The sequence below is a fragment of the Suncus etruscus genome, chromosome 10 (genome assembly GCF_024139225.1).
Source record: "Suncus etruscus isolate mSunEtr1 chromosome 10, mSunEtr1.pri.cur, whole genome shotgun sequence".
Taxonomy (NCBI): Eukaryota; Metazoa; Chordata; class Mammalia; order Eulipotyphla; family Soricidae; genus Suncus; species Suncus etruscus.
In genome coordinates, this window is record NC_064857.1 from 71,052,967 (window position 1) to 71,067,422 (window position 14,456).

At 47.3% G+C, this 14,456-nt stretch overlaps 1 protein-coding gene across 1 annotated transcript; it reads right to left on the minus strand.

The window, feature by feature from the left end:
* Positions 1-382: 382 nt before the first annotated feature.
* Positions 383-14,210, minus strand: SEC11C (SEC11 homolog C, signal peptidase complex subunit). Its single transcript, XM_049782060.1, has 6 exons — positions 14,017-14,210; positions 7,307-7,416; positions 5,020-5,169; positions 2,821-2,940; positions 1,308-1,365; positions 383-601 (listed from the first exon to the last, which is right to left on the minus strand). The coding sequence occupies exons 1-6, from the start codon at positions 14,101-14,103 to the stop codon at positions 548-550; spliced, it is 579 nt and encodes a 192-aa protein (XP_049638017.1). The 5' UTR covers positions 14,104-14,210; the 3' UTR covers positions 383-547.
* Positions 14,211-14,456: the final 246 nt, after the last annotated feature.

The window sequence follows — 14,456 nt, forward strand, 5'->3', positions numbered from 1 at the left end:
CCTAGAGGGATATGTGATAGACCCATGCCAGCCCTTTTAAGGTGTAAGCACAGCTCCAGTACTACAACAGGGAGCCCTGGGAAGGGTAAAGGAGGGAGGAAAAGGCCCTTTGGGTCTTCTGACTCAAAGAAGTCACCCATCCCAAGAAAGCAAAGTACAGGTCCAAACACTCCCAGGGCCTCTCAGAAGGGGGCCGGCATTCCTGAGCCCCAGGACGATACTCCAGGAAGGTGCCTGCTGGGAGGGGCAGCTACATCCTCTGGGGGTGCCCTGTACCCAGTAACTTCTGATACTCTTTTCCCTTGGCACTGGCAGGCAGGAACAGGAAGTGGGCCTGATGGCATGAGGCAGTAAATCAGAGTCCTCAAAGAAAGAGGAGCCATTTGTTCCTGATGTTTTATTTGGACAAGACAAAAACAAAACAAAAAAAAAGCTCTCCACGTTGCTTCATTTTTATGCCCACAGGGAAGCTAGCCACATATATTACTTTTCTTCTTTCACCAAAAAAATTCTTCTCAAGCTGGTTCCTGAATCTGTTTCTTCTCCTTCAGGATTCGCGTTTCAGTAGCACGTATGCACCCATCACGGCCAACAAGGCGTACTGCAGGGAAAGAGAGGGTGAAGCTGTGTGGTGTGCAGGGGTTGGGAGAACCTGATCTCTGCTGTGTGGGGCGACCACTCATGGCTGGACAGGACAAGAAGATACTCTATCCTTACCCCCTGCTGTTCAGCATCAAATGTTACACCCAGAAAAAAATAAAACCTTCCTAGGGAGCTCGGGAAGGACTCACTTCTGCAGAAGGATCCAACCCTGTAGGACTCATCTCTGAGGAAGGACTCACCTCTGCAGAAGGACTCACTCCTGCTGGAGAACTCACCTGTGCAAGATTCGTCCCTGCAGGAGGACATCCCTACATGGCTACAGAAGGACTCACCCCTGCAGAAGGACTTGCCCCTGCATGGTGTCTATCCATTGTTCAAGGGCATAAAAATAATAGAGCCCTTTATGTGAAAAATAGGAGGAAACAGCCAATACTGTTTTTACTATCCTGTGTGTGTATGTGTCTGTAGGCTTTCATTATTAAAAAAAAAAAAAAAAAAAAGCAATAATTACATAGGAGTCATTTTAAAATATAGAAGGTAAAACTTCTAATGTGCTGATCATCTAAATGATGTTAAACTGTTGTTAAGTCTAAGAAATAAACAGTCTGCACCTTTGCCCCGGCCCCTGTAAAATGCCCTATATCAATGATGAAAACCTATGTGGAAGTACATGTTCAAATACAGGCACACACATGAGCTCCTACCTTGAATTTTGGATAGTCATTCATTATGATGGTGACCATGCCGACATAAGGCAAAAACCTAAATTGTAGGAGAAAGTAGAAATATCAAGACTGTAGCAGGCTCCCAAAGCATTGTGCAGACTTAATGCCATTACTCTAAAGATACCCATGACATTCTTCAAAGAAGTGGATCAAACACTTCTGAAATTCATTTGGAACAATAAACACCCACAAATAGCTAAAGCAATCCTTGGGAAAATGAATATGGGAGGCATTACTTTCCCCAATTTTAAACTGTATTACAAAGCAATAGGTATCAAAGCAGCCTGGTATAGGAATAAAGATAGATCCTCAGATCAGTGGAATAGGCTTGAGTACTCAGAGAATGTTCCTCAGCCATACAATCAATTAATTTTTGAAAAGGGGGCAACAAATCCTAAATAGAGCAAGGAAAGCCTCTTCAACAAGTGGTGTTGGCACAACTGGTTAGCCACTTGCAAAAAAGCGAACTCAGATCCCCAGTACAAAGGTAAAATCCAAATGGATTAAAGACCTTGTTATCAGACCTGAAACTGTAAGGTATATAGAACAACACGTAGGTAAAACTTCATGACATTGAGATTAAAGGTATCTTTAAAGAGGAAACAGCACTCTCCAAACAAGTGGATGCAGAGGTAAACAGTTGGGAATATATTAAGCTGAGAAGCTTCTGCACCTCAAAAGAAATAGTGCCCAGGATACAAGAGCCACTCATTGTATGGGAGAAATTATTCACCCAATAACCATCAGATAAGGAGCTAATATCCAAAATATACAAGGCACTGACAGAACTATACAAGGAAAAAAATCTAATCTAATTAAAAAATGGGGAGAAGAAATGAACACTTTGCCAAAGAAATATAAATAGCCAAAAGGCACATGAAAAAATGCCCCACATCACTAATCATCAGGGAGATGCAAATCAAAACAACTATGAGGTATCATCTCACACCACAGAGATTGGCGCATATCACAAAGAATGAGAACAAGCAGTGCTGACAGGGATGTAGAGAGAAAGGAACTCCTATTCTCTGCTGGTGAATTTCAAAATTATAATTAACCTCTAATGCATTCTGTGTTAGATTTTGAGTCCTGCAGAATGTCTGAGTTTTACTGGGTCCTTCCAAGACAAACTGAAGAGAAAGAATTCTCCTGGCATAGACGTAACAGCAGCAACTCTCCAGTCTCTTCTCCCAAACACCCCATTTCCCAAGTTTCTCAGCACTGTTCTGGTTACTGAGTTGCCCATAGCTTCAAAAGCTGTCCTCAGGGGCTGGAGCTATAGCACAGTGGGTAGTGCATATATCTTGCACATGGATGACCTGGTTTTGATATCCAGCATTTCACGTGGTCCCCCAAGCATTACCAAAACAATTCCTGAGCACGGAGTCAGGAGCAATTCCTCAGCAAAGAGCTAAAAGTAAACCCTGAGCACTACCAGGTGTGGTCCAAGAAACAAAACTAACTTAATAAAAAATTTTAATATTGCCCTTACCCTCGGGCCCGGCCCACCACGTCCTTCTTCTCCAGCCAGTTCTGGCCTTCCTTATACAAGCCTCTGTCATCCACTTCGTTATTATCTCCTTTCGTTAGAAACTTGATGTCTCCATTATCTCTGGAAAGAAACACAGTGTCCTTTGGAAATGTTTCTCTGCAAAGCATCATTAGGCAAACTGTTCTTTGATGGGTCACTTTGTGTCAGACATGGCTCCAGAAAAGTAAAGATCACTGGGGCTTTGTTGCTTGGAGTTGAGTACTTCAGAAATGAAGACAGTCAATTAGTCTAAATGGCATCGATTCAGACTCACTCTCTGAGAGACCTGACTTTGCACATCAGCCCCCAAAATGCACCTGGTCAAGCACTGGGACATCTGTTAGGTGGATATTAGCATCTTGCCTTGCTTCCATTCTAAGGTGTAAAGAAAGAGGACTTGCTTCTAAGAGCAGATCAAACATCTCTTCACACTAGACACAAAGTTGGTTCCAGAACAGACAGATTTAAATGCAAGGAAATGTTGCCCCTTGCTTTCTTCCAACTGACTCTTCTTACCAAAATTTGAAGGCATTATTCATATAACAATTCAATATCTTCTTCACCCATGCAAAAAAGTGGTGTAAAACCCACCAGGAATCATGAAGAGCCTACAACTGGTGTCTCCACAGACACTAGGGACTATATTGTAAATCAATATTTCGATGACCTTGACACAACAAATACATTAAAGAATTATGAAGCAATAAAGAGGGTCTTTTCAGCAAGCCCATGGGGGTGGGAGAATGCACTTTGATAATTTGGTAAAATTATTGGTGGTAAAAAACCACCAATATTTACAACCACATGCAAATCAACACTTACTTGAAGTCCTGGTCCTGAGGGAAAATTCAATGGACAGAAACCTGGGGCATCCCAAGATTTATAGAAACCACAACTCATTATTCCACACTTTGGCTAATGGCGCATCTGTAGGAAGGAATCAGAATCGGGGTCTGCTGGGAAGGGCCCTGGGTGATCCAGCATTTTTCTCCATTAGGACATAAAGAAGAGCCTCTAGTTCTCTGCGGGTATGGGAGGACAGTTTGTGAACACAGATAACAGGCCACCCTCCCTCAGCTCAGTGTGAGAGGACATGAATATTCAATGAATATTTGAAGTAGCTGTCCTTTGGGAAATATCTGTCCGCAGTGAATGGAATGGAGGCCTCTACTATCAATAATGCACAAATAATCACACACACACACACACACACACACACACACACACACAAATTCTCCACTACTTGAAAAACCCAGGTATGCACAAATAATCACACACACACACACACACACACACACACACACAAATTCTCCACTACTTGAAAAACCCAGATATGCATAATACTTAAGTTTAATTCCCTGATTCCTGTGAGTAAAAATGCTACAAGACTGACAGAGTAGGTGAAAGGGGAATTAGGAGTCAGAGTTAGGGTTGTGTACATTGCTGGAACTTGAGAGCTGAGCTGGAGGTGATGGTTCTGGTCCCAACATAGTCCAGGACCAAGCAACTGCTTTTGGCCTTCAAGGGCAAGGGAGTCTGGAGGCATTCCAGCACTCAAGGACTGAGCAGGGATGAGGAACGCTTCTACCCAGGGCTGTGCATGCTTCAGGGAACTCCACCTGGGCCAGAGTGACAGTATCTTGGAGACAAAGAGCCTTGCAAGCCTACTGGAAAAACCAATCGGCTCTCTGAATAACCCTGTGTGACAAGAGGATTCGATTTTCCTTGACACTTTCTCACATAATGGACACTAGGCAGGAATGTCAGCATCTCAAGATTTCCGGTGACCTCGCCTTCATCTCAGACACCTTTTTGGCCCTGCCACTTCCTGCAAGCAAGATTCCATTAGCCTTGTAGACCGGCGCCTTCCAGTTCCTAAACACAGAGCTAGAAACCTAATCCACAGTGTCAGGGCCAGAGAGATAGCATGGAGGTAAGGCCTTTCATGCAGAAGGTCATCAGTTCGAATCCGGCTTCCCATATGGTCCCCCGTGCCTGCCAGGAGCAATTTCTGAGCATGGAGCCAGGAATTTCCCCTGAGCACTGCTGGGTGTGACCCAAAAACCACACACAACAAATAAAAAAAAAAGGCAAAACACAGTGTCAATGCTTTCCAAGAATCCATCCCGGCCCTCTGACAGCCAATCAGAGCCTACTTACTTTTCGTGGACTTTGATCACTCTGTGCACGATCGGAATATCGCGTCCTTCCACTTTAAACACCACAATCTCGCCAGCTCGAATGGGATCTTCCCTGAAGTTGGTGAGGAACAGAAGGTCCCCCCGATGAAAGGCTGGTTCCATGCTGCCACTGGGAAGAGGCAGGAATACAGGCCAGTGACCTAGTGGTAGTGGGGATGTACCAGCCCACAGAGACTATCCATTTCAACACCCAGTGACTGGCAACACTCTTGGCTAAGTCATGAGCTCAGATGCATGAGGGGGACAACCTAGAGTGACCCCAAGGCAGTTGGCTTGAGTGAGAAACAACTCAGAATAAGGTGGATGCTGCACAGGTAAACAGCCCACTTTGAACTTTTTTTTTGGGGGGGGGGGGGTGGAGGACACATCTGGTGGGGCTCAGGAGTTACTCCTGGCTCTGCACTCAGAAATTACTGCTGGCAGCCTGGCTTAGGGGGCCATATGGAATGCCAGGGATTGAACCCAGGTCGGGTGCTTGCAAGGCAAACATTCTGCCCATTCTGGCATCCCGCTTTTAGCTTTAAAGTCAACATGAAGTCTTTCCCACTGTTTTCACTGGGAAGAAGACAGACTCTTGAGGCTGGTCAGAATCTCACTGCAAAACTGCCACACCCCATCTTTTCAGTCCCCAAATTGGCATGTGGATAACCTTTCATCATGTGACTATTGAGTGGTTATAACTGCTCACTGCTTGGTTTCAAAGGTGACAGACAGATGTACATTTCCTTCTCAAGCACTACAAATGCTGGGCCTGAAGTTTTCAGTGGACACCAAAACTTTCCAGACCAGAGTGGATCCTGAGTGATGAGCACTAAAGGACGCCCCCAGGAAAGAAGTGCCTATGCTTGGAACTGGGAGGAATGTGGCTCATTCAAAACAGGGACTTAGGACCAGCGCACAGCAAGTAGGGTGTTTGCCTTGCACACAGATGACCTGGATTTGATCCCCAGTATCCCGTATGGTCCCCCACACCTGCCAGGAGTGATTTCTGAGTGCAGAGCCAGGAATAACGTCCTGAGTGCTGCCAGGTGTGGTCCAAAAATCAAAACAAAACAAACAAAACAAACCTAGGACTTGACCATGGTAGCAAGCTTGCCACAAATAGTGGGGAGAGCCGTTAGGGCAGAGAAGGGTCCACTATGACATAAATAGTTGAAAATGATCACTCTGGTTAAAAACTAGGCACTGAAAAGAAAATTGATATAGTACGTGTGTGTGTGTGTGTGTGTGTGTGTGTGTGTGAGAGAGAGAGAGAGAGAGAGAGAGAGAGAGAGAGAGAGAGAGAGAGAGAGAGAGAGAGAGAGAGAAGAAAAATGTCTATCACAAAGGCAGGGAGGAAAACTGGGATATTGGGGGCGAAAAATGTGCACTGACAAAGGATGCTGGACATTGTATGACTGAAACTCAATAAAGAACAACACTGTAACTGTGGGGGTAAAGGCAGTATATACATAGCTGCAAGGCAATACCATGAAGACATTAAAAATAAAATTTTGTATGTGAAGCAAAAATATAAATAAGTAACTAAGTAGTACTCTCAGACATAAGAAATCAAAAACAATTGGGACTTGTGACTGTGCAATAATATAGCAGGTAAGGCCCTTGCCTTGCATGAAGCTGACCTGGGTTCAATCCCTACCATCCCACTGGCCCCTGGAGCACCGCCAGGAGTGATCCTTAGTGCAGAGTCAGAAGTAGGCCCTGAGCATCACCAAATGAGGCCCCAAAATTAAAAAATTATTATTTTAGGGCTGAGGCCATAGAAAAGGGAGTATGGCTTTTGCCTTAAACAAGGCAGATCTGGGTTCGATCCCCAGGATCCCATATGGTCCCCAAGCTTTCCAGGAGTGATTCCTGAGTGCAAAACCAGATATAACCCCTGGCCCCAAAACAAAACAAAACAAAAAATTATCTTAGTCACTATGATTTCCAATACCAATAGTGGCAGGGTTCTGTGCATAGAACATTCCAGCACCACACACTGCATCAGTCTTGGCTCTTCTCCACCACTGTCCCAGAATCTCTCCCCATCATTTACTTCCCTAATTAAGTAGATTTTAATCCCCACCAGCAATATAGGATTCATACTATATTTGCAGGCACATTGATTTTATTCTTTTGCAATTGATTCGTATCAATTTGAATTTTATTATTTTATTGAAAGTGAGTGGCTACCACACTCAGTGTGCACAGAAGGAAGGTGCCACCAATAGAGCAATGTAGCCTCTGTGGCTCCCAGGACCCACCTCAGCACCACCACGATGGGGCTCTCGCTGCCTGTGAGCACAATCAGGCCCTTCCAGATCATCAGCGCGGACGACACAATCATGGCGAAGTTCAGGACCTGGTAATAGAGCTGAAAAAGAGGCCCAGGTGAACCAGCGGCCACAGCCAGGGCTCAAAATCGAGCCCCCTGGCCACCAGGAGGTTGTTCCTGTGTCTCTCAATGTGAAGCTCAGCCAAGAGGCCTGGGGCACGGGGTTCGATCCCTGGCAGTGCAAAACAAAACCTCAAAATTTCTCCCCCAAAACTGACTGGCAGCTAAATATCAGCTTCAGCTTTGCTGCCTCCTTCCAGCTCTGACTCTTTTCCCTTTCTCCCGCTTCCCCACAGGGAGGAAACACCTGCTCTGGTCCCCTTCCTGCCGCTTAAAGGTGTTTCCGAGCAAATGGGACAAGATACATGGGATTCTGCCTTAATTACCCACTGGTGTAACTGACACCCTTTCTGAAACGTCCTATTGAAATGAGTCTTGGATCCTAGGGTTCTGTACTGACCCATTTTGCTCCATGACTCCAATCTAACTGGAACTGAGCAAGAACATAGGGTTCTGGGCGCTTAGAGGGTTGGATGCAGCTCCCAGTGCAGTTTTGGGGGCCAGGGAAAAGGGTCAAGGGGCTGGAGCACAGGCCCTGCATGCAGGAAATCTGGGTTCAGTCCCGAGCATTGCACTGCACAGTCTCCCTCAGACCAGTTGAGCTGTTGTTTAATTGTAGCTTTTAAGCAAACCAACCTCTGGTTTGGAAAAGGCACAAGTCTGAAGAAGTGGGAGCTGGGGGGCCCCAAGGGTCCAGTGGGCAGACCCAGAAACTCCAGGGTGCTGCACTCTGAATGGGATTTCCAGTAGCTGACAGGCAACTTCCCAGCACAATCACCAGGTGGCTGAATCTGGCGAGGCTGGTGGCTCCTGGGGACTCTATGGTCACAGCTGGAGTAGTGGCTCTACCCACAGGTCCTCAGCCATGGCCACATGTGAGAACCATGCTGGGAGCTTCCAGAATCAACCTGCCCAGTGTCCAGCCCCACCATCAGGGAATCAGCAGCCAGGCTCAGAACCAGCTTCCCCAGGTGTCTGGACACAGGGACACCAACCACTATGTGCTTCTTTCCTCTCAGTGTCTCCCTATTTTTCCACGGGATCCTCCTTCCCAGCCAAAGGTCTGCTTAGAGCTTAGCCCATACACACCAGGCTGTCTCTGGCCCCCCACAACTCCCACTCCCTTGCCCCCTTGCCTGGGACGTGATCATACCTCTACCCCTCTGGGCCAGCCTCAAGACTCCCTATATCCACTCCTCTCCCTCTTGAGCTTCCTGCCACTTCCTTCTCCTTGGCCCAAATGCTGCCAAGGGCCTATCATGGTGACCATATGACCCTTAGTACTGAGAACCCCAAAACTGAGACCTCCATTCAGAGACTGCAACACTGAGACCCTCTGCTGAGGCCCCCATTCTGAGAACCCTGATACTGAGACCCCCACTGTCTCCTGGCCTAGCTTGAGCCCCCACCTCCCCTAAACCATGGCATCCAGCTCCAGCCACCCCAACCTTGCAAAGCAGGGTCTGCAGTGCTCACTCCAGGGTGTCCTTGCTCTTTTCACCCCCAAGGTTAGCACTTCCTGATCAGCTCAGGGGTCTCCTCACCTCTACCTGTGTTCCTCTCCAGGACATCTGGGCATTGCTCCCTCTGTGGCCTGCCCAGAACCCCCCAGAAGGGTAAACATGGTGTCTGAGGTGCCATGGGTCCTGGGCTTTCCTCACTAGATGCACCCCAGACACAATGGCGGTGGCGGGTTCCTGTTGGGAAGATGGTCTCTCTCATTAGCTCTTTTTGTTCTCTCTTTCAGTTGGTTCCCCAATGTGTCCCCCTCACCCAGCAAATGGGCCAATTAATCGCTGATGACAGGACTTGAGTCTTCTTTTGTGGCAAGAAAGAAGCTAGAGATGACATGGACAAATGAACACAATCATCTTCCAATAAAACTTTATTAACAATAAATAGTGATGGGTAGAGCCAAAGAGACAGAACATCGGGTGGGGTGCTTACTTTGCCTGAGGTCAACCTGCTTGGTCATTCACCCCATTTCCATGCCTCCCCGCCCCCCCAGCCACCAGCCACCCATAGGTGGCATCCCCAATTGCAGAGCTAGGAGTACACTCTGAACACCACAGGGTATGGTCCAAAAAGAGAAAAAAGGAGGTGGGGCTAGAGATGTTAAAATTCCACTGGGCCAGAAGTCTTAGGCCTTGAACTGGGTACCAGCTCTTAGGACTACATGGGGTTGAGGGACTAAAGTGCAAGACTAACGAGGAGAGAGCAGGCTTCATTCAAGAACAGTGTACACAGGAATCTGTGAGCAGTGTAAAGCGAGCAACTGATTTAGAGGCCAGAGATCAGCAGAGTGGACTTCCTCTAGCATGAGATCCCATCTTGATCTTTCTTCTTTCAACCATGACAAGGGGCCAGAGTACTGCAGAGGGGGCCCTTGCCTTACATGTGGCCAGCCTTGGCTCAGTCCCCAAGCGACATGGTCACTGAGCTCTGCCAGGAGTGATTCCTAAGCACAAAGCCAGGAGTAAGTCCTGAGCACAACAAGGGTGTTGGTACCCCACCAAAAATTAATTCTGATGACAAGCATGGATTCATTTTTTTTTAAAAAACTGGGGGTGTATATAGAGGTATTAAAAGAAAGTACAATTTAATAAGATATTAAAAATTATTAAAAATTAAAATAATTGTGGGGCCAGAGCGATAGCACAGCAGGTAGGGCATTTCCCTTGCACACGGCTAACTTGGGACCGACCCAGGTTCGATCCCTAGCATCCCATATGGTCCCTCCAAGCCTGCCAGGAACAATACCTGAGCAGAGCTAGGAGTAACTCCTGTGTGCCATCATGTGTGGCACAAACCCTCTCCCAAAAATATTAAAATAATTGTTATAAATGTGGCAAAACCCTAAAAAGTATGATAGGGAAGCAAGGTTAAAAAGTAGTTTAAGGGCCTGAGAGATAGCACAGCAGTAGGGTGTTTGCCTTAGATGCAAAAGGATGGTGGTTCGAATCCCGCCATCCCATATGGTTCCCTGAGCCTGCCAGTAGCAATTTCTGAGCATAGAGCCAGGAGTAACCCCTGAGCACTGCCGGGTGTGCCCAAAAACCAAAAACCAAAAAAAAAAAAAAAAAGGCAGTTCAAAACTGTCTCTTTTGGTGCTACACCTGGGTGAAATTGTGCATTTGGGGTTATTCTGAAGGATAAATTTGAAAATGAAGATATTGATGAAAGGGACTTATTTTTAAAAAATTTATTTAGTTAGTTAGTTATTGGGATTTGGGGCCACATCTGGTGGTACTCAGAGGTTATTACTGGCTCTTCGCTCAGAAATCATTCCTGGCAGGCTCAGTGGAACCATATGGGATGCCAGGAATTGAACCAGGTTGGCCCAGGCAGCATCATTGAGGCAAGGCAAATGCCCTACTGCTATATCATCACTCTGGCCCCAACTTAAATTCTTTTAATGAATTAAAGTAGAGCTAGAGTGGATAATACAGTGGGTAGTGCATTTCCTTGCACACTATTCAACCAGGTTCCATCCCCACCATCCCGTCTGGTTCCCTGAGCCTGCCAGGAGTAATATCTGAGCGCAGAGCTAGGAGTAACCGGGTGCCACTGGATGTGCCCCCCCAAAAAAGAGTTAAAGTAGCTGTAAAGACATTTTGTTGTAAGAAGCAAATTAAAGTACGTGTGTGTGTATGTGTGTGTGCGTGTGTGTGTGTGTGTGTATGTGTGTGTGCGTGTGTGTGTGTGTGTGTGTGTGTGTGTGTGTGTTGTACCATGGCTCCAGCCCCAAGTATCTACCAGATTTTAAACTCTGTAGCAACTGTGCAAATAGCAAATCATGAGACTGTCATTCAATTTCCAGGTAAGAAGAGGAAATGGGGCACTAAGTGGTGGCACTGTCCAAGGGTTTAGCTACCCCCTATTCAACTCTGCTTCTCAAGCCACTCTCTATGGTCACATCCGAAAGTGGAAGTTATTGATGGGGTTCACTGAGGGCGCCACTTGATTCAAAGGATTTGATGAAGAAATGTTTTCACTATGAATTACGGAGCTGGCTGAGAAAAGCCCAGGAAGGTTTGAAATAGAGATCGCTATTTTCAGAAAGATTTGCAAAAAGCACCTTCTACCCTCAGTATGCAAATCCCAAAGCCCAGCCACTTACCTATGGAAGGCTAGGGGCTAAAAATATATCCTGGGGCATGATTGTCCTAAGTTTCAAAAAACTTCTCTAAGAGGTCATAAAATTGATCCCCTAAAATTATCCCTTTGAGCAAGACAGAGATTTGCTCAAGAAATGGCCAATTATACAAAAACCTAGCCATCAATCTGAGTCCCATATGAAATCCTGGTAACCCAGGAACATAATTATGACTGAACTAATGGCAAACTGATTAGAATCCAAACCCACCCACACTGCCTCTTGCTGCTTGTCTCTGCCAAGCAACTCAACTGGCTTCTTTGCACTGCACAGCCCCGGAGCTCCCACAGGCAAGTCCGCCCTCGACCTCTGTGAAGCCAAAAGGAACTAGCCAATGTCCAAGAGATTCAAACAAACACTTTGGTATTTCAGCCGACAGAGTAGCAGAAATGCCAGTAGCTGCATTTCTTTCTCACTACAGAAACAAAGAGCCCTTGTATTTGCATGTGGCTCTTGCCTTAATTAATAGTAAGCAGAGGCGGCATAGAAATTAGAGGCCCCCTTTCAAGATTACGGGAGAGCATGCATGCATGCCTGACACAGTGTCACTCACCAGCTGCAATTTTGGAGGGAGAAGAAAAAGGAAATGAGCAAAGGAACGAAACTCTTTAATATATTTATAATACATTATATTACTATACATGTAAATGTATACGTATATATAATTGTATTTGAGCTCCTGAATTTTTCTGAGACTAATAAAGCTGAGGCAATGCAAATAGCTAGAGATAAGCCTGTTCTGGGAGGTAGAGAGAGGGAGTTTACGGGTATTTCAAAATGTAGCTGGTAAAGCAGAGTGGATATATATATATATATATATATATATATATATATATATATATATATATACACACATCACAAGACTCCTCTGTTAACCACAATGTTCACATCAACAGTCAGCATCGATTTTTAAAGTATTATAAAATCTGGGGCCAGAGCAATAGCACAGCGGGTAAAGCATTTGCCTTGCACACAGTCAACCATGATTCAACCTTTGGCATCCCATATGGTTCTCCGAGCCTGCCAGGAGTAACCCAGAGCACCAACAGATGTGGTGCACACACACCCCAAAAATATAATATAACCATCGATTCTAGATCTTCAAATAAAGCTCTTTGCCAGAGAAGTATCTTGCAAACAGAGTCCATGCCCAGGGTCCCTTGGCTGTTGGGTTTTGCATGTCAGTGATAATCCTGGTGACAGCTCAGTCTCAGTCCCAGAAACTTCAGTGAACTCTGCAGCTCTGCACAGTCCTAATCAGAGTTCACAAAACTCAAAGCCCCCAACACCCCATCCTACAGCTGTGGCTTGAAATGCTACGTGGGAAGAAAAATGATGCCCATATATGCCCACATGAAGAAACAAGAAGTCATGGACTTTGCCACATGCCTGGCTAGAGAGACAAACGAGAAAGAGGGTACTTGCTTCAACTAACAACTTTTTAACTCTGTGTCTCTCGGTGATTTAACTTTTGTTTTGTTTTTAATTTTTGGGCCACACCCAAAGACGCTCAGGGGTTACTCCTGGCTATGCGCTCAGAAATCGCACCTGGCTCGGGGAACCAAATGGGACGCCGAGGGATTGAACCACAGTCCGTCCTAGATTAGCGCTTGCAAAGCAAAGGCCTTACTGCTAGTGCCACCGCTCCGGTCCTAAAAAATGTTTAATTAAAAATAAAGGAAGGTGCTTACTTTCAATCAGGAGAAATCAACCCCATTTCCAACCTGAAAGGTTCCATTTTCTCTATGTAATTTCTCTGTGTATGAGGATATGTGCGTTGACATGGCATAGACAGTCATGTTAGGATCTATCACATTTCCCCAGGTGTTGAGGAATCCTTGACAATAGTGTTTTGTTCCCCCTTTCCTTATACTGCAGCGCTAAGTTCTCTAAGGATCACAGAATGGGGAGTGGGGGGGGGGCACAGGCTAAGAAGAAGGGGAGCAGAGAGTCCGGGGAGCTTGGGACCCAGATGGAGGAAGCCCTGGACACTGGGTCCCGGGTTACCTGCGTACAAACCACCTACCTTCCAGGTGTCACCATTCTTCGGCTGGCGTGAGAACTGAGTCAGATACCTGGGACCTCCTTGGAAAGCGTGTCCCGACCACCCCCCCCCCAGTCCCAGCCCTGACGAAGGGAGGGAGGGATGGAGAGACGAGGCCCTCATGGGGACCCTGCCCCACTGGAGCTTCGCTGGACGGTCCCCCCGTCCCCGAAAGGCCTTCCTTTTGCTGTCTCTGCAGCCCGAGCCCTCCCTCGCACCCCTCCCCCAGATCTGGAACTCGGGGGCCGGGGACCTCCTCGAGCCCTGACTCCGCGCCCTGTGCACGAACGCATTCGATCGCGAGCGACTGGAGCCCAAGTGGGGCTCCCCCGGCCGTGCACCCCGACTCCCGCCCAGGGGCCATCGCCAGCCCCGTTACCTGGCGCTTGTTCATCTTCCTCAGGTCCCCGAAAAGGTCGAAACCTGACGCGGGGAGATGCGTCCCCACGGCGCCCGCGCGCGCCATGGCGGGGTCTCGGGGGGCCCGCGGACTCCAGATGTCACCAGATGTTTCCGACTGACAGCGGCGGAGCAGCCGGCCGGCCCCCGCCCACCACCCCGCGGCCGGGCGGGCCACGTAACCGGAGACTCGCGCGGGCGTCTGGGAGTTGTAGTCCCGGGAAGGCCTGGGACAGCGGAGCAGCCTGAACAGTAACGGGGGGAAGAACTTGGAGAGAGAAAACTACAACTCCCAGAATGCCCCGGAGCACCACTCCAGCCAGCGAAGACCCAGGCTTCTAGGGAGAGTAGCGAAGCTTGGGAACATCTACGGCCCCTCCGAGGGGGTCCTTCCGAGGGGAGCGGGTCGTCCAGCACATG